Source organism: Medicago sativa, chromosome 1 (assembly GCF_051527215.1).
Source record: "Medicago sativa cultivar Bolivia chromosome 1, Bolivia_mono, whole genome shotgun sequence".
Taxonomy (NCBI): domain Eukaryota; kingdom Viridiplantae; phylum Streptophyta; class Magnoliopsida; order Fabales; family Fabaceae; genus Medicago; species Medicago sativa.
In genome coordinates, this window is record NC_140749.1 from 94,862,612 (window position 1) to 94,881,449 (window position 18,838).

An 18,838-nucleotide genomic window follows, 5' to 3' on the forward strand; every position below is an offset into this window, starting at 1 on the left:
TAAGCCATAAAAGTGCCAACATAATCCTTCAGTTTGAATTTTGCCTTCACCCCACCCCCTGAAACATGCATATAAATCATTTACTTGTTGAGAGGTTGTGAGTAGTCCAGATGAGGTATATTAACAAGGCAACCACCAATACCTTAAGAAGTTTACGCATTTAACCAATTTAAAGACGGGGTACTTAAAAGATATGGCAGTAAAAGGAACATTCCAAAATCCAAAAAAGGGAGAATGTGCGATGCATTCTAACAAAGTCAAAAAGACATTGTACTTTCCACGGATCTACAATTATTTACATCCTCTAGCATACATTAGAAAGAAGAAAAAAACTCAGATATGCTGAGCAAAATATAACAAGGTACATTCTAAGTTGATCTGGTGCCTAATATGCAATTTCCTAATGAAGTTTACGCTTACACCTTCGGATTGCAGCAGCTCTGGAAGCATTTTCATCATCACATTCAGGAGATTCTTCTACAACACTCTCCTCCTGCAGAACACGCCCTCGATTCCTAGATATCTTCCTGATAGGAGTCACAGCCAAAGCTTGCGTGGAACTGTCACCACCCATCTCTTCCTGTGATGGGTCAGCCGCAGTACTGTACTGAATCCTATGTGGCATTAGCTCTTTTCCATCAGGCACAATATCCTTCATTATCTGAATTTGAAAACAATGTCAACAGAGTTACAACAAGAATCATAATTCAATGTACTGGACTTCAAATGAACAGAGTAATGTATATGTATTATTTGTCAGCATAAGTTCCATAAAAACAAAATGTGTAAGACAATTCCATTGATATTCATGATTTGAATTTCCAACTTAACAAAAAGTAGGCATGGTTGTTTATACCTTCCAATCCTTGTAATCGTATCTGAAGACAAAATGAGTGTAAGAAACTTGTTTTGACATTATAGAGTTGGCAGCAGGAGCATTCTTTGGTGCTGAAAAAGATAGCATATGTTGAATTTAAGTACAGAGAGTGCAAAAAGAAATGAAATTGTGACAGAAGCAAGTCTTACAAACATAGTGTGAACGTTTGTCATCCATATTGATTTGAGCGCGACCATCTTTGACCAAGAATGAGAGGGCAAACAAGTTTTCGACTGTCTGAGCAAAAGAAAATCTGTTCAAAATGAGGTGTTCAAGTTGGACCTTTTTGTATTCCCTTAATATGTTGAACATGGTTGACATGTTTTTGTCAGTATCAGTTTTTTCGTCTCCCTCAGTATCTTCCAGCTGTTTGAAAGAAACAATAAGTAGTAGCATTAAGCAACAAAAGTGAAAGAATGAAATGAATAAAACCCTAAAAAAGAGAAGCATTAGTAGATAAGCATAACCTGTTGAGGTCTAGCAGTAGTAGTAGAGCGAGGAGGATTTCTCTTTCTAGAAAGAATGGTTTTGCTGCGTTGTTTCAATTGATTTTCCATGGGACCAAGCATGGTAGAAGAGCCATGAACAGTGAGGAAAATGGGGGAAACAGAAATGCCGAGTTTATGCCAGTCAATGTCAATGGTAGTGTTGTTGGGTGGGTGAGCATAGTGCTTAAGAAGAGATGAAACAAACTGAGAAGGAGTAACACCTTCGTTGACAAGAGATTTAACGGATCCAACAAGAGTGCGTGTCAGATCTAGAAGTGCTTCAGCGTCAGCAACCTGTTCTCGAGGTTTCTTCACTTGCTCGTGTAACTTATCGAACTCATGAAGGATTGAATCGAACTTCTCTGAATCACCGTTCATCAATTCATCTTTTTCCTCTGTCCAAATTCCATTAATTAGATTAGGGTTGTTACTTCATTTTATTATGCTAAATAAATAAATAAATAAAAAAAGAAAGAGAAAATACCATTGATAAGAGACTTGAGTTTGAAGAACTCGGAGCGGATGATTCTTCGATCGTTGGAGTCCTGATCCTCCTCAACTTCTTCATCCTCCTCCTCCTCCGTGGCGGCGGCGTTAAGGCGTTCTCTCTTAACGCGACGAAACACTTGTTCTTCTTCTTCTTCTTCTTCTCCTCTGCGTTGAGCCATTGCTCCTTTCTTTCAACCCTAAACCACTCACTCACCGAGGGTTTTCAATTCTATTCTATTCAATCACAGATCAAATCAATTCAAATCAATTTTAAAGAATAAAAAGGGTTTTTTTTTCCCCCAATTTTTTTTTATCAAAATAAATGGAGGTTACTTTTCCCGCCGCTCCATTCTAGTTAACATTTTCATTTTTCATTTTTGACTTTTCATCTCAAAATAGGAATAGGATTCTGATTTCTCATCTGGCCCACGTCCAAAGGAAACTACCATCACTAACTCTGTTTTTTTTTTCTTTTATTTTATTTTATTTTTTAAAAAAACATACACCAATAAACCAATACATAAGTAAATATGAGTATTTCATTTCTTTTTTGTTGCAAGTTTTTACTTCTAAATAACACAATCTTCGGAGTGTGGCAAACAATTTTTTTAATACCTGAGAATAAAACTCCAATCTTTATATTCTCATGCTCGGTCCTTAGATTTTTTTTGTGAAAAAGATTATTTATAATCAAAGTTCTCTAAAAATATATTTTCAATAAAATTAATTAAAGGGAATTAAAAAAATATATATCTATATAGTACTAACTAGTAAATAAAATTGCTAAAAAAGAAAACTACTAAATAAAAATAATAATTTTGATACCCCCTAAAAAAAATGGTGTCATAGGCTACCGCTCCTCCCGCCTACCCTCAGGACCATCCCTGTTTCCGAATATGTTGTTCCTAGAAATAATTTTTGAATATGTGAAACAAACGTTTCATCGGTGTCTAATAATTTAAAGATTTATGTTTAAGTGTCTAATTAGTTAAACAAAACAAAAAATAGAATCATAATCTCTTGTCACCTTTTATTGTCAAAGTAAATGAATATTTAAGTAACGTCGTTTGAAAAACTATTTTATATGAACCACAACAATTTTTTTTAGAAAAAATAAAACTACAGTAAGCTTTAACAAAAAATAAAACTACAGTAAGCTTTAACAGGGTGAGGTATATTCTTGTGTAAGAGGTGTCTATTTAATAGTTAGAGCTACTTTGTAATCTCAAAGAATTTTGAATTCCACCTTGCCCTTCTCTTATTTAAAAAAAAATAGTATAAAAACAAGAGGATTACTATATATCCCGAAGGATTTTATAGCGAAAGTGTCCCGAATTACATTCCAACCAATGTAAATGTTTACTAGCTGCAAAACATGGGAAGTGAGGTTCTTAATTTTTTTTTTTTATTAAGTAGTCAAATAAAAATGTAATCTAATGGCCTTTAATCTGCCAACACATTCGGGAACAGTTCACCAATTAATTTTTCGCTGGATCTATCATTTCTCTAAAAATAAAATAAATTTTCTATACAATTTACATTGACATATGCACGCTTGTACATATATTTTTTGGTCATACACGCTTGTACATTTTAAAACAGTATGTTAATTAGATAATATTTTTTGCATGATGTTGATTACAGTTGTTCATATACGATAAATAATGATCATGTATGCCAATGCATTGTACAGTTCCTTAAGGTGGTTCAACTAGTAAAGTCCCAAACACTAGTTTCACTTTCATTCCGATCTCTCAAATCCTAGTTTTGTCTCAAATACATGTTTCTTATACAATCTTCCTAAGACTAAACAAGAATGGACTGGACTATAGAGAAAAGTAAAAGAACAACAAACTAAATAAACTAATATTTCTTCAGCTGATACTTACGCCAAAGAGCCTTAAGCCTCCATGCGCATTATTATTATTATACGTGGAATATTGAAACTCATTCAAATCTATTATTCTAGTATCTTTATCATCCACTTCATTGCAAACTAACCTTCTTCCCAACATTTGTTTGGCATCTCCATCCTCCTCATCTTCAAAAGAATAATGTATTTTCTTATTACCATCAATATCATTGTAGATTACATCAATTAATGAAAATGGTCGTCTCTTTCCCTTACTATTTGTCAAATTTATAGGTTCACACCTATAAAATACAATGGCGTCTTTGGCCTTCAATTTCTTATCCTTCACAAACCGATTCCATCCTCTAGTGAACACATAGCTTTGGCTGCTCTTCCAATAACAATATCGAAACTTCCACAATCGCATGAGTTTGTCATAAAACACAACTTCTACGTCATTACATATATTGCCACAAACCAAAGGAAAATAGGTAACTGCATGTTTTTTGGGGACGACAAGCCTATTGAGTTTACCAACATCACTTGGTGTTAATTCTTTTTGAAAAAGTTGTGTGCAAGAAAATTGTTCCTCACCCTTCACCCCAATAATAACACATTCTTTGCCTGCACCTTGGCTTTGATTTCTAAGAAATGTTGCAAAATTAGAGGGGTATGTTCCATTTCTAATCATGATCATAATTGTTTCCATGCTATATTGACTTTGAAACATAGGTTCTTGAACTGTTTGGTTATTCCATGCAAAGTTTCTATGGCTTTCTCCGCTTCTGAGCTTGATGGTGGCGCTGTCGTAAGCCATGGCAGCATCTCTTTCAGATTTGAATGTTCCTAACCATATTCTTTGGTGATTTGCATATATTTGTGCACCCCAATGTCCATTTTGTTGAGGCACAACCCCTTTGAACTTTTGACACCCTGCAACATCCTCTACTTCATACCTCGTACGTTTTGCACCATAATTTATCTTAGTAGATTGTGAAGTTTCATAGCTTCCATTCATCCTCCAATTTGAAATCATGCTATATAACATCTATTTTTTCTTCAAAAATTATTTTTTTAATGTGTTTCTAATTAATTTATTTATGTGTTTGTGATTCAAAATTCAAAAGAAGAAAAACAGATAACGAAACATGTGCAAAATGTAACAAAAAGATAATAATGTGTGAAGGATGTTTGATTGGTGTTATAGCAGAAGACAAACAAATACTTGCATAATTGGTTTATGGATGAAACCTGGCAATTATGGTATTTTGTTGTGGTGCGAAATGGTAATTAATCACCTTATTAACTATGTTTGGGTGTACTAATTAACAACTCTATCGGTTAGTTAAGAAACTAAACAACAAGTTACAAACAAAGTTTAAGTTACTACCTATGGGACAAATCTGAAACTGGCTGAGCTTAATTTAGAAAAACAAAATCTATTTAGCTCAGAATCTTGTTTTCCACGTTGTGATTATATGTAGTGTCATTTTATTGTCTTGACATTTGTTCTCCTACATAAAATATCTCGCAAGTTTTCAATCATAATCATTAACAAGAAACAAATATCACTTGACCTCATATTCACTCAAATTGACCTCATAGTATGGGGGCTTAATTAGCTTAATCGTCCTATATAGTATAAGATTATTTTGTAATGCAATCGATTTACATATACTGCTTTTTAGTCTTTGCATTAACGCATCGCTTTTGAACTTGTATTTTCATCATATAAATTCATTTGGTTTGAAAAGTTATAGTTCATTTATGTCACGATTGCCTTGTGGGATAATATGACATGTGAAAATTAGAGTCATTCAATATTTTCCGATATAAAATAGTTTTTTTTGTTGTTGAAAGAATTACCATATTAATTATGGTTAGTAAATTTAAGGATTCATTAAGGATATTAGTTGTTCGATGAATCATTGATAAGTGTTGTCAACTCAAACACACAAACAAAGTTTAGATCTTTTAATTCACCTCTATCAAAACAAAACAAAAAAAGTAAATAGACAATTACCCTCTGAAATTGTAAGTTTAGTCAATTACCTCCCCTGAAATTAACAAATCTTCAATTACCCCCGAAATTGCCCCCTGAAGTTTTGCACTTATGTGCAAAACATCCCCTGAACTTCAAAATTTATATATATTTTTTTTTTCATATCCTTAAAAGTGACTGCATTATCACTAAATTGCGGAGCATATTAGCTAAATTTTGACGGAATACAACCATATATTGACAGTATTTGCTAAACCCTACAATAATGTTCAAAACTCAAGAATATTTACAAAACAAACATAAAAACATTTATTTGTTCCAACATCATATGTTGTTTTTTCTTTTTTCAAGTTGTTCTTCACCCCATTAGAGATCAAAAGGATGGTAGCTATCATGTTTTTTTTTTTTCTTCTGGAAAGAGACTATGATTCCTTCAAGATCTTTTAAAAAGTGAGAGAACTAACAAGTTTATGTATTTTTTTCTTGAAAGTGAGAGAAGTGTGTTGGTGTAGAGTGTGCAATGCTCACAATATAAATTAAGTGGAAATTTTTGGTGTGGTTAAAATTAGCAATAGCAAAGCCATATATTTTGACATCTTGGTAATTCTTGGTTATGCCAATCATATGTCATTTACGTGCTTCATTATGTATCCTATGCATTAGTTTTTCATTTGACAGGTGTGGTTGTACTTTGTTATGCTGACTTTCATATAATTAGGCTCTAATACATGGTTAATGTTTGATCGTTTCAGGGAACATATATGGTTGTATACCGTCAAAACTTAGCTAATATGATCCACAATTCAGTGATAATGCAATCACTTTTAAGGATAAGAATAAAAATATATAAATTTTCAAGTTCAAGGGGCATTTTGCACATAAATGCAAAACTTCAGGGAGATATTTGCAAAACGTTATGTTGACTAACAGAAGAATTTGACGGAGTGGGTAAATTGATCAACGTTGTACAATTTCAGGGAGGTAATTGAAATTTTGTTAATTTCAGAGGTGTAATTGACGAAACTTACAATTTCGGGGGTAATTGCCTATTTACGAAAAGAAAAAAAAAACATGACCAATCACACCCTATAACATTTTTGTTTGGACAAGATCACCCTATAACATAACATTGAAAATAAATGAGGAATTTCGAGAGAGGAGCAGACAAGCATCCCCCTCAATTACATTGATCTTTACTAGTATGGACACCCGTGCCAAGCACGGGCTAGAATTTCGTCGTAATTAAAACATTGGATGAAGATGTATTTTTCTCATTTATGTGGTTGCTCTATGTCTAATGAGTAGATTAACACCAGTGTTGACTCTTTCCATAAGGTCCAATGATGATATTATAACTCGGTTCAACTTTGCGAATGAAGCATGGGTGAATCCCAGTGACAAATGTCGGCTGCGGAGAGTCTTATACTTAAGTGAGATATGTTGATGTGTTGACTGTGAGCTAAAGTTTCACATTGGATGTGAGAGTAGATGTTGAGCAACATATAAGTGATATGATCCATATACATAATTTCTTAAGGTTTAGGTTAAGATGTGGTGTCAAACTCACGTGTGTGGATTATCTTTGTATGTTGAGATGATCAAACTCAATGTAGGATTATGCGAAAATCACAATATTGTTATCAACCGGTTTTTTAGTTTTTCGATGTCATTTGTTTATTTTCATCTTAAAGTTTAGTTTTTATATGGCATTCTCTTCCATATGTTTTTTTTTTCATTCAACGTCTATTATTTCAATTTATTCACTTTTGGACTTTTGTGGCAGGTGAAAATGGTAAATTGTCGATGTGTTATGTTGAGTTGACAAAAATATATATTTATTAGACAATTTAAAATCATGTAACGTTTTCCTTAAAAAAAATCATGTGACGTTTGTTTAATTGAATCTAATTTTTTGGTAAAATAATTACCCAAAAATCTCGGACTCCTTCGACCACCCCATAAAACAACCAGTAACTCACACTATTCTCTATACTCTCACAAAAAAAATGCACAATAAAGACTCAACAATAAAAAATTCAACATATGGCATTGAATTATATAATTAATATATTTTAATTTTTTATAACAATAAAAAATAGCACAAGAAAAAATCGCACCATATAAATATGTTCCTTTTTATGTATAATTAAAGTAATTATAATTATATAATTAATATAATTAATATAATTTTTAGATTCATTCATTAAATGACGTATGTAGTCTATAATAAAGACTTTTCTTCAAAAAAAAAAAAAAAGTCTATAATAAAGACTACATACGTCATTTAATGAATGAATCTAAAAATCAAACTTTTCAACATATTAATTATATAATTATGTAGTCTTTATTATAGAAAAAAGCAACTCACATTTTCAACATATGTATAAATGGAAAAGATAGTATCTTTATATGAGTAAAAAAAGGAACATATTTGTATGGTGCGCTTTTTTCTTGAGCTATTTTTTATTGTTATAAAAAATTAAAATATATTAATTATATAATTCAATGCCATATGTTGAATTTTTTATTGTTGAGTCTTTATTGTGCATTTTTTTTGTGAGAGTATAGAGAATAGTGTGAGTTGCTGGTTATTTTATGGGTTGGTCGAAGGAGTTTGAGATTTTTGGGCAATTATTTTTTCTATAATTATATTAATTAATATAATTTTTAGATTCATTCATTAAATGACGTATGTAGTCTATAATAAAGACTACATACGTCATTTAATGAATGAATCTAAAAATCAAACTTTTGCTTATATTAGTGACCGGGGGGTGTACAAATGTCTTTTTCAATTATTCATAACACATTCATAATAATATCCTTCATTTATTTGGTCAAGCTTCCATATTTATCTTGCATGATTGATGCATTTATGTGTATCATTAATTATTTAGTAACAAAAGACATTTATCTTGCATGATTGATACATTTATGTGTATCATTTATCTTGTTATTCATATAATTGTTTAAAAATATACTGGAAAAAATCTAATATGTTTTTTTGTTGTTGGGGTTAACCCTCCGGTCCCAGAGGAAAAGGACCCGGGTAATTCGAGCAAAGAGGAAATTAAAGTCTTAACAAAAATTATTTTTCTTAAATAATTCATCTTTTAGTAGAACTCATTAACCACTTTGAGTCCAATTAATTGTTTCAAATTTACAATTGTTTAAAACAATATTGGAGTTTTCTAAAAATGGTTGCTTTTTTGTACTTGTGTAAATAACAAATGATCAAGTTTATCAAAACATCATTCTTTAAAAAAAAAAGTTTATCAAAGCCTCCAAATAGATTGTACTACCTCTTTAAGATCGAAAATAATGTTGCGATGAAAAAACTAATCCGAACAAAATAAAAGTATTATACATATAAATGACATAATAAGAAACACCAAATCAATATCTGAACTGAAATATCTGAAGGTACACATTTTTGTGTTAAACTAAAAATTTTGTTTGTAGTCATGTTTCATTGTTTGATAAGATCCAAGATTTGTAGCGCAACACCAAAGTAGACCTTTCCTTCTTTCAAATCCTTCTCGAATTTATAGATCATATTTCTTCATACAATAGCATGAATTTTGTTACCCTGAAAATGCAAATAGTTAATTAGAAGAAGAAAAAAAAAAGGAACTGGATAAAAAAAATGAAGGAAAACTAAATACAGAATTTTCACACCTACATGCTATAACAAAAAGCACATAAATACAACCACAATGAAAAACAATCATAAAAAGTATACTCGAAACCTAAATTATGGACACAAAATGTCTTTTATTTTATGAGAGGAAGATGGTAGATGAAGATAATGAAAACAAATTGTCTATATATAGGAAAAAAATCATGTCAAGATCAATTTTGATTGGCTCATAAAATATAAATGAGTCATGATCTATTTTGATTGGTTAAGAAAAAAAAATTATGAGTCATGATCCATTCTAATTGGTTGATAAAAATATTAAATGCAATGGATACATAATACATAATACACAATTAAGTCAACTTTCTTGATCAAATGTCTAATGCATTGCAAAAAATTTGTTTAAGGAGCATTAAATGGTAGAAGCAAAATGAGGCGCCACGTGTACTTATGCTCATAGAAGTATCCTTTTGTATTATATAAAGATTATGAGAGATAAATTCTCTAATCACGAATGAAGTGAATATTGAATGATTCCCTTAGAAATCTGAAGCTTACCAACTGTTTCCGATTCCCTTCACTTGAAACTATCACATGTAGATGTAGTGATAATTTTACTGCCTACTTGATGCATGTCGTTGCATCCGTGGGTGGCCCCATCATGACAACACTTTGAAGCTTACAGTTACACCGTCATATATTTCATAATATACACTCCCTCCATGAATGAAAGTATATGATACATTTATTTTCAAATGAAACCTCTTCAAAAAAAAAAAGTATATTTTTAAATGTAATTCAAATAAGTTTTTGGGATATTATTCTCCTCTCTTGTAACTCGATTATTGAAAAAACAAGCTTTACTCAGCTCCAATCCTGTTGCAGTGTTAAAGATTGGTCTTTGGATGCCGACTAAATTATAACTTTACTATTAATGTTATCAGCATCATCCAACTCCAACTCCTCTTGGTCACCTTGAACATTGATACTCTTGTACCACTTAGCACAGAACAAGTAAATCACAAAATCAAAAACAACTAGCCCTGCTAGAAGAAAGAAAAACCTATCCATGTGCCCTTTGTTTAGGTTCTCTGGAATCCAACCTTTGTCATTCCCTCTTGCAGTGATTTTCATGACAACGTGAACAAGCATGCTACTCACATAGTTTCCAAGAGAAATTGAAGCCATACAAAGTGAACTCCCAAAACTTTTTATGCCATCTGGAGCTTGACCATTAAAGAACTCCAATTGACCCACATACATGAAAACCTCTGAAGCACCAATCAGAACATACTGTGGAATTTGATAGAATATACTCATTGAACTTCTTTTCTGCCCATGAATAATATTTCTCAGCCTTACAATCTCTGTGATTCCTGATGCAACCATTGACAGCATTGCAATTATTAACCCAATTCCCATTCTTTGAAGTTCACTAATTCCCCTTGGATTACCAATCAATCTTCCGACTAACGGAACAAGGATTGTGCGATAAATTACAGTGCATACTAGCACACTACAGATGTCAAACACAGACATGCTGGCTGCTGGCAAACGAAATTCTCCAATGTTAGAGTTCATCACATCCCCTTGCTCAACAAACAGTGATGCCATTTGTGTAAATACAACAGAGTAACAAATGGTGCATAGCCAAATTGGAAGCATTCTTAACACACATTTTGTTTCCTCAACTTGAGTCACTGTGCAAAGCCTCCATGGATTGTTTCCAATCTGCTCATCATCATTCTGTGTAATGGTTGCAGCTTTGTCCATCAATCTGCACCCCCATGGTCAACATCAACAATCACATATATAATTAGTTTCAAGTTTCATAATATTTTAATTAATTAAAGTAGCAGTAATAATCATTTTACAATTGTAATTGAGGAGATTTGAACTTCGTCTCTTGGGATAGGTTGAAGGGTAAAACCCTTACCAATGAGCATAAGGTCATAATATAATCATTTTACAATTGTAACATAGGAGATGTATACTACGTTTCTTGAAATGGGTTAAAGGGTAAAACTCTTACCAATGAGTTGAAGGTCATAATATTATGGGTCTTGTTATCTTGTGCCCTAAGGGCACAAGTTAAGAAATCTAAAATTAGAAGTTTTTCATAGAAAAGAACAAAATGCTGACTTTAAAAAGTTGAATAAAGTTGAATGCACAACTTTTAAGATATTTATTTCTATTTTAAATTTCTTAACGTGTGCCCTTGGGGCACATGTTAACATTTGCCTAATATTATTAATTAAATTCATCTAATGTTTGGTTCTTTCTTCCATCTTTTTTAGAAATTAATATAGCTTGCTTGCTATATATATATATATATGGGGTTTGCTAGGATACACCCACTAGTTTTTATTAAGGTGTGTTTTAGCAAAGATATAACTAAAAAGTTGTTAAATACACCTTAAGGTGAATGATGCTAAAACACTCCTTCTAATAAATAAGTGGGTGTATGTTAGCAACTCCTATAGGCATTTGCTAAAATACACCCACTTATTTTTTAGAAGGTGTGTTTTAGCAAGTTATAACTAAAAAATAGTTAAATACACCCTAAGGTGTAGCTTGCTAAAACACTCCCACATAAAAACTAGTGGGTGTGTTCTAGCAAATCCCTATATATATATATATATATATATATATATATATATATATATGGGTTATGATAGAAGACACCTTTTGTGAAGGTGTCTTTTATCAAGTTACTCTATGAGCATTTGTTAAAAGACACCAACTACTTTTTATGAAGGTGTCTTTTATCAAAGTTATAACTAAAAAAGTGAAAATCACACCTTAAGGTGTGACTTGATAAAAGACACCACACTACTTTTTATGAAGGTGTCTTGTAACATAACCCTATATATATAGAGGACATATCCTATGAGAATGCATTTCTTATATGAGAATGGTGAGAATAATTATGGACCCTTGGATCAAAAACAGATGACTGAGATTAAAAGCCTCATATGTGCCTCTCCTTATTCTATTCCTTCTCATAAACCCATTCAACTTCATCTTCTCCAACAAACTTCATCTTCATCTTCATATGGAGAAGATGAAGTTGAATGGGTTTATGAGAAGGAATAGAATAAGGAGAGGCACATATGAGGCTTTTAATCTCAGTCATCTGTTTTTGATCCAAGGGTCCATAATTATTCTCACCATTCTCATATAAGAAATGCATTCTCATAGGATATGTCCTATATATATATATATATATATATATATATATATATATATATATATATCCCATTGTTTGGTTCAAGTTAATAATGTTTTATCTGAGAGCTAGCTTACCGTAAATCATCACTGTGCAGAATCTTTCTACAACCTTTGATGGCAGATCTAGAACCCTCAACCTCAAAAAGTTTGTCTGCCTTGGCTGGAGCAACAGCCCATTTCCTAGCAGCAGCAGTAAAAACCTGAGCAACCCTTACCACAGGGTTTCCTGATGGCTTCAAGTATCTATATTTAGGAGATCCCGATAAGAAGGTCAAAAGGGCAATGATAGCAGAGATCAATGATATAAAGAAACCCATTGTCCACTTCCCTGTGTCCTCATAATACACCAATACAGTATTGGAGAACAAAGATCCAACGTTGAGGGAAAAGTAAAAATAACAGAAGAAAGCTACTTTTAAACTCCTCTCTTTTGGATTCTTCTCATCATATTGGTCTGCTCCAAAGGTTGCTAAGGTTGGTTGGTGTCCTCCATAACCAAATGCAACTAGATATATTGAAAAGTAGAAAATGCTAACTCCAATTGATGATGGCTTACAAGGAATATGTCCATTACCACATCCACTTGGGTTGATCAAGAAACGCCATGATGACAAACAGGACAGTGCCAATCCCTATTCAATTTGATAAGAAAAATACACATATATGAAATGGACAAGATATATAGAAAATTCAAAATATTGTTAGTTACAATGAATTAATAGTATACATACGAGAACAAAGAAAAGTTGAAAGATTGTGCAGGTTAAGTATCGACCCCAATAAGAGTCACTAAGAAATGCTCCAACCAATGAGAACATGTAAACGGTTCCTGTCCACTTGCTCACATTATTAGCAGCTTCGGCATTGTCTTGACCAAGAACTCTAGTTAGGAACAGAACCAAGTTCACTCCAACTCCGAAAAAAGCTAAAGTGGCCAGTGCTTGATTCACTGCATTCATTCATTCTTCAAAAACTCATCAATAAAACTAACAAATAAAAAGAGTTAACAATCATTTGTTAAGTAGTAGTAGTACCTAACAAGAGGGTTGCAACTTTGGTTCCTCCTTTTCTATTCTCATTCGCTCTGCCACTTTCTTCCATAACAGCCTCTTCTCTGTAATTCTCATTTCCTTCCATTTTACCTACCTATTTGTTTGTAAAGCAAATCTATATTATTTACTATATGCTTACTTAACATCTTGCCACATATTTGTAATCATTTGCCTTTTCACCATGTCTTAAAACTTTTAAAGCAAAAGAAGGGAAAATAAATTAAATTTTATTATAAAAATGCTAGTTGATGCGAAAGGTTTACGGTGCAGCTAAATGGAGATACGTAATTACATTCAAAACTATTTTTCATTTTTTATAATAGTTGAGTATGACTCATAGGCAATTGCAAATGGGCATAGATAAATGAGAGACCCTGCCCTGCCATTGTTCCAAAGGTGCGTAGCGTTTGTTAGGGGTGTAATTATCTTTTAAATTCAAAGCTGTATTTTTGCAACTAGACCAGAGCTTTGGAGTCAATATTGTACTCACTATCATAAAAAATATTCTCCTTCGTTCATTCTTAATCGTCCATTTTTCATTTATTATAAATATTCTTCTCAAATTTCAATTTTTTTTAAAGGAATTTTTATTTATTTTTTTTAAAGAAAAAGGAATTTTTAATAACAACTTCTTCCTAAACTTTCAAAAATAAAAAAACAACTTCTTCCTAAAATAAAACTCTCGCTAATAACAATGTCTTTGTCAATTATACTTTTATGTATCATTTCCTTAAAAAAAAACTGATTTGTATGTTTAAAGGTTTTTTCGATTTATTTTTATAAGCTTTATAGGATGACTTGTAGAATTACCAAAGACTATTTTATAAAAAGAGAGTATATACCAAACAAGAAACAAATAGGAAAAAAATAGCGCATGCTGAATACTGAACAAGAAACGGTACTACATGAGTCTCTGCTTAGTTCAATCATATAAATTTGTCACTTCAGCCACCTAATTAAATGAATCTTAACATCTTCTATAGTCATTTTCAAGCTTTCTGTTTCTTTAATTATTTGATTCCATTTTCACTTTTGTGGTAAGTATTCGTCATTTCTGTATCTGATATTTCATTCATGATCTTAACCATGACATTACATATATTATGCCCATTGTCGTGTCTTCTCTTTCAGTGAACTTTTCAATCTACCCAATCCCTGTCAAGTTAGTTAATAGAAGCTAGTTTTTTTTTTTTTTTTTAATTCCACTTTCGATTTGAATTTATGAATTGTGCAACCTCGAATCCTACCCTTATATATAGACATGAGACTCTTGCATTAATCATGTTGGCGAACAACCAATATATTCAAACTAAAAATACAAAAATAACAGAAACATGAAAATCAAAACTGAAACCACATCTTGGCTCGATTCTTCGGAAACAATAAAAATTAAAAAATGGTGACAAAGGAAAGCAACTGACCTTTTGAAGCTGGGGTAAAGCTCTCCAATACCCATTAGTTACCATATCGCAAAATAGAAAAGGTGGTTGGCAAAATTATAGATAACTACAAAATTCTGCACAGTTCAATCCTCACTAAAAACAATGCAAACTAAAATTTCTATCACATTCCAGGCTTGCATAATTCATCTGTTCCATGCGCGAAGTGGCACCTTTCCCCAAAAGTGCAGGATCCTTTGGTAAAGTTTTCACACAGCTTGGTCTTGAAGTTGTTTGCAGGGGCAGAAGTCTGTGAAGTAATGTTTTTTCCTGGAGGTCAAGAGACCGAACTCACATTTAGAATAAGGTCATGGACCATGGCACTGGCTTGTTTGATCTGATCAAAACTGCCTTCAAGCTCAATATTTCTAAGGTTAGGATCTGAGTCATGTTCCCTAATGGAAAGTTTAGCACCTGTTATGTGATAGATTTGCTTGGAGTTAACACCATTTTTTCCAATGATAGCTCTAGCAAGGGTAGCATTAATATTAACTTTTGCAGTGGCCGACACTCCAAAACCGGCAGCAGCTCCATGAGCTGGAGGTGGGGGCTCAATTCTCCCATCAACACTGCTGCTTTGCATTTGTCCCATGGCGCGAGTATCTTCATATGCAGGGACCGTGGGCCTGCCACGCTCCCACTCACCATGGGCAAAGTGACATTTATCCCCAAATTTGCGACCTTCAGCTGTATTGAACTTGTTGCACAACCGGGTCTTAGCAACTGGTGGAGAAGAACCGTCTGGGAAGGATGGTGGAACATTTGGATTTCTACCAATTGGTGGAATAGCAGGACTGCTACCGACATTGATCATCTGAGAGACAGCTTTAAAGCCCCCAGGAACATAATGCAGGAAATGGCATCCCTCGCCAAATGGACATCCAGAGGTGCTGCATAATAGATGAAAGCATATAATATTAAACTAACATACATATAAACCATCTGTTCAGACTAAAAAATTAGTAAATATTTGAATGGTCTCTGCAATTCACAAATCATTTTTGATCGAAACCAGATGAGTGCAGGGGTGTAACAAAAACAGTTATCGAACACATGATGCATAATACATCAGTGTCTTCTAACGTACAAGATGGTTACAAAGAGATGGCCCCAGTGCAACTTATAATCCGTCAATATATTCTAATATCAGCATTATTTCATCCACAAAAAGTAAAGATTATCCCCAATATAAACAGAAGCGACAAGAAGATGGACGAGGAGTATGAAAATGTGAATTAATGCAAATTAGGTATCTCAACTTATAGTAATTCTCGGTGATGTATAAATGTGCAGTGTGTATCCCAAAATCCTAATAACAATAGAAATAGCTTGTTGAAAATCAGAACATATGCAGATAAAAATGATAAAGAACAATACAGAAAGTGACCAATTGAACAGAAAAGTGGTCACAGAATATGAATCGTAAAAGATTGTGAAAATAGTATTAGTATCATATATTTGGCCCTCGGCCTGCAAGGGAAACTTCCTAGCAAAGAAAGGTTAAAGATATTGCAACAATCAAGATAAGATTCAGCATCAACATAAGATGGGTTTGCTCAGTAGAAGAGTGCCAATGGTTTATTTCAGCTCAAACCATTATATTCACAACCTAAAAGTAAAACCCTAATATCAACATTCACTACACTGTCTTAAACCTGCAACAAAAACAACCAAGCCTTAACCCTAGGCATGGCAATGGGGCGGGGTGGGGACGGGATAATTCATGACAGTCTTCGATACAAGACAAGATAATTCATTTGGCAAAAATACTCACAATATAAACAACAGGCATATCAAGAGCACATATAAGAAATAAACGATATAATCTAATAGTCAACACACGTTAATATTATCCTCACAGATCATGTAATGTATATATTTTGAATGCCAGATAGTGTCAAAATTTCAAAACATAATCCTGAACAAAGTACGTTATGAATAACGCTTCCGAGCATCAGTGATATTTAATTGATTGGAGAAATTTGTACATAACCAATATATATATTGACCTTAAGAGAAGTGATTAGCAGTAAAGGTGTAGCATTTAATTACCGAATTGATTTTAGAAAAGTAAAAGAAGATTTGAACCTGAACCCTAAACCCTAAAGCATGTTGAAAAGACTTCATTGCCATTTCTGTTGCACTAACATTATTAAAATTGAATGTATGGTATCTTTGATTTGATGTGAGTTTTAAGTAAGAAAGAATATTGAATTGAATGTTTTTTATTATTAATTAATTAATTAATGATTGTTAATTGGCAAACGCAAAAAGAAGAAAGTGATAAAGCTAAAACGAAGAGTAATAAGAAGGAAAAAGACAAACCCGGGGAAGCATTGCCATTGAAGGTGGTTCCCCTCTTGCGATGATGATGACGATCCATTCAAAAAGCTTCTTCCAACTACATACATTACCGATTGATTTGCTTTTATATGTTAATTAATGTGCGGAGTGAAGACACGCGTGCGTGCGTGCGTGCGACGCTCATTAGTCACTTCACCTTTATTTATTTATTTATTTACTAATCTTCATTTTTCGGGTTAAGTTTAAATAAAACCACTTCAAACTCCTTATAATTCTCCCTTGTGTACTTAACTCAATTAAACACCGCATAACAAACACCCGTTGAGTGAGTTTGAACCTTTTCATTTATTCTGAGCAACTATCACCCCACCCATAACTTTCATTCTCATTCGAAACATGCATGCAGTGTTGTTGATTCTACAAACTCACTGAGTGTGAGTGAGTGATGTTGGTGGCTGTAAGTAATTAAACGTTATTGCACTGCCCGTAGCCGTAGGTATGCATTTTCAACCATTCTAATTTGTTTTTTTATCGCGGCGTCTGTAAGGTGTTTGATTCAAAGTCCAATAGTAGTAATACTTTTCTGCTTGCTGCTTCTAACATGAGATTCAATTAACCTCTTTTTACTTCCTTGCAAACATTTATTATATCTATTCCGACGCGCTCGCACACACACTTGTTAGTTAGGTAGATATTTTATAATTAAGAGAATCATAATCAAATAGTGATGCTGCATTGCATTCTAGATCGTGACCATGACATGACCCTTGTTTTAAAAAATTGAAGCCCTAGTCTAGAGTTATTATTAGGGACAAAATCAGAGTTACCAAAAATATCACAGTTAATACTCAACTCTTTTTAAAGTATAAAACACAAATTTTTTTTTTGTGGTGGTCGGAGTTCGAACCCCGGACCTTGCATATTTTCATTTGTCCATACCAACTGAGTTAAGTTCACTAGGACATAAAACACAAATTTTATCATAGTATATAGGTTACGATTTTAAAATAAATTTAATTAAAATATCTAGAGTAACTAAATTGGACATATTTCATTACCTCAAGATGAAAAACAAAGGAGGTTATAATTTTATGTAGTAACTACAAAAGTTTTTAGCATTAAATACTCTGTTGTTTAGATGTGCAGATAATCGAGCTAGATAAAGATGAGTTGAGGTTAACTTACCCGCACACTCTCCATATTATTATAGCATCTAGCTGTGGACTTTATGGTTATATTTGGGGTACTAAGCTGACTTCAAAAGAGATCGATCATAAATATTGAGGGCATACACTCATGAGCTATCAGTCTGCAGATGTCATTCGATCATCCATGCTGGAGTCGGCCTTTGCCCAATGAACTACCTATATGAGTCCAAAGTATAAAGCCCTCTATGGAGCCCATTTAACAACTATATACAAGGTAGAAGTTACCTCCCATTCACTATTTACTATTACTAGATAT

At 32.8% G+C, this 18,838-nt stretch overlaps 3 protein-coding genes, 1 long non-coding RNA gene and 1 pseudogene across 5 annotated transcripts; 1 reads left to right on the forward strand and 4 right to left on the reverse strand.

Annotated features, from left to right (window-relative positions):
- Nucleotides 1-219: 219 nt before the first annotated feature.
- LOC146959480 (Nse4, component of Smc5/6 DNA repair complex) lies at nt 220-2,098 on the reverse strand. Its single transcript, XM_085741395.1, has 5 exons — nt 1,850-2,098; nt 1,345-1,760; nt 1,027-1,243; nt 857-948; nt 220-661 (listed from the first exon to the last, which is right to left on the reverse strand). The coding sequence occupies exons 1-5, from the start codon at nt 2,031-2,033 to the stop codon at nt 401-403; spliced, it is 1,170 nt and encodes a 389-aa protein (XP_085597521.1). The 5' UTR covers nt 2,034-2,098; the 3' UTR covers nt 220-400.
- Nucleotides 2,099-3,493: 1,395 nt separating this feature from the next.
- Nucleotides 3,494-4,742, reverse strand: LOC146959481 (AP2/ERF and B3 domain-containing transcription factor At1g51120-like). Its single transcript, XM_085741396.1, has 2 exons — nt 3,889-4,742; nt 3,494-3,768 (listed from the first exon to the last, which is right to left on the reverse strand). Exons 1-2 carry the CDS (start codon nt 4,740-4,742, stop codon nt 3,729-3,731), a joined length of 894 nt encoding a protein of 297 aa, XP_085597522.1. The 3' UTR covers nt 3,494-3,728.
- Nucleotides 4,743-10,254: 5,512 nt separating this feature from the next.
- LOC146959482 (protein NRT1/ PTR FAMILY 7.1-like) lies at nt 10,255-15,191 on the reverse strand (annotated as a pseudogene). The gene is made up of 5 exons (XR_015025017.1): nt 15,053-15,191; nt 13,614-13,725; nt 13,311-13,528; nt 12,655-13,211; nt 10,255-11,125 (listed from the first exon to the last, which is right to left on the reverse strand). The product of XR_015025017.1 is annotated as a protein NRT1/ PTR FAMILY 7.1-like (transcript).
- Nucleotides 14,444-16,171, forward strand: LOC146959483 (uncharacterized). The gene is made up of 2 exons (XR_015025018.1): nt 14,444-14,668; nt 15,206-16,171. It is a non-coding gene; the product is annotated as an uncharacterized LOC146959483 (long non-coding RNA).
- Nucleotides 15,054-17,553, reverse strand: LOC146959484 (zinc finger CCCH domain-containing protein 14-like). The gene is made up of 2 exons (XM_085741402.1): nt 17,396-17,553; nt 15,054-15,960 (listed from the first exon to the last, which is right to left on the reverse strand). The coding sequence occupies exons 1-2, from the start codon at nt 17,479-17,481 to the stop codon at nt 15,348-15,350; spliced, it is 699 nt and encodes a 232-aa protein (XP_085597528.1). The 5' UTR covers nt 17,482-17,553; the 3' UTR covers nt 15,054-15,347.
- Nucleotides 17,554-18,838: the final 1,285 nt, after the last annotated feature.

Excerpts from the sequence above, each read along its gene's own strand:
- LOC146959481 (XM_085741396.1), bottom strand. The coding sequence starts at position 4,742 with ATGATTTCAAATTGGAGGATGAATGGAAGCTATGAAACTTCACAATCT. Across the intron at positions 3,769-3,888 it reads TATTCTTTTGAAGATGAGGA|GCATGGAGGCTTAAGGCTCT; the intron begins GGATGGAGATGC and ends TAATAATAATGC.
- LOC146959480 (XM_085741395.1), bottom strand. The coding sequence starts at position 2,033 with ATGGCTCAACGCAGAGGAGAAGAAGAAGAAGAAGAAGAACAAGTGTTT. Across the intron at positions 1,761-1,849 it reads ACTCAAGTCTCTTATCAATG|AGGAAAAAGATGAATTGATG; the intron begins GTATTTTCTCTT and ends GAATTTGGACAG. Across the intron at positions 949-1,026 it reads CAAACGTTCACACTATGTTT|CACCAAAGAATGCTCCTGCT; the intron begins GTAAGACTTGCT and ends TATCTTTTTCAG.
- LOC146959484 (XM_085741402.1), bottom strand. The coding sequence starts at position 17,481 with ATGTATGTAGTTGGAAGAAGCTTTTTGAATGGATCGTCATCATCATCG. Across the intron at positions 15,961-17,395 it reads CAATGGCAATGCTTCCCCGG|CACCTCTGGATGTCCATTTG; the intron begins GTTTGTCTTTTT and ends TCTATTATGCAG.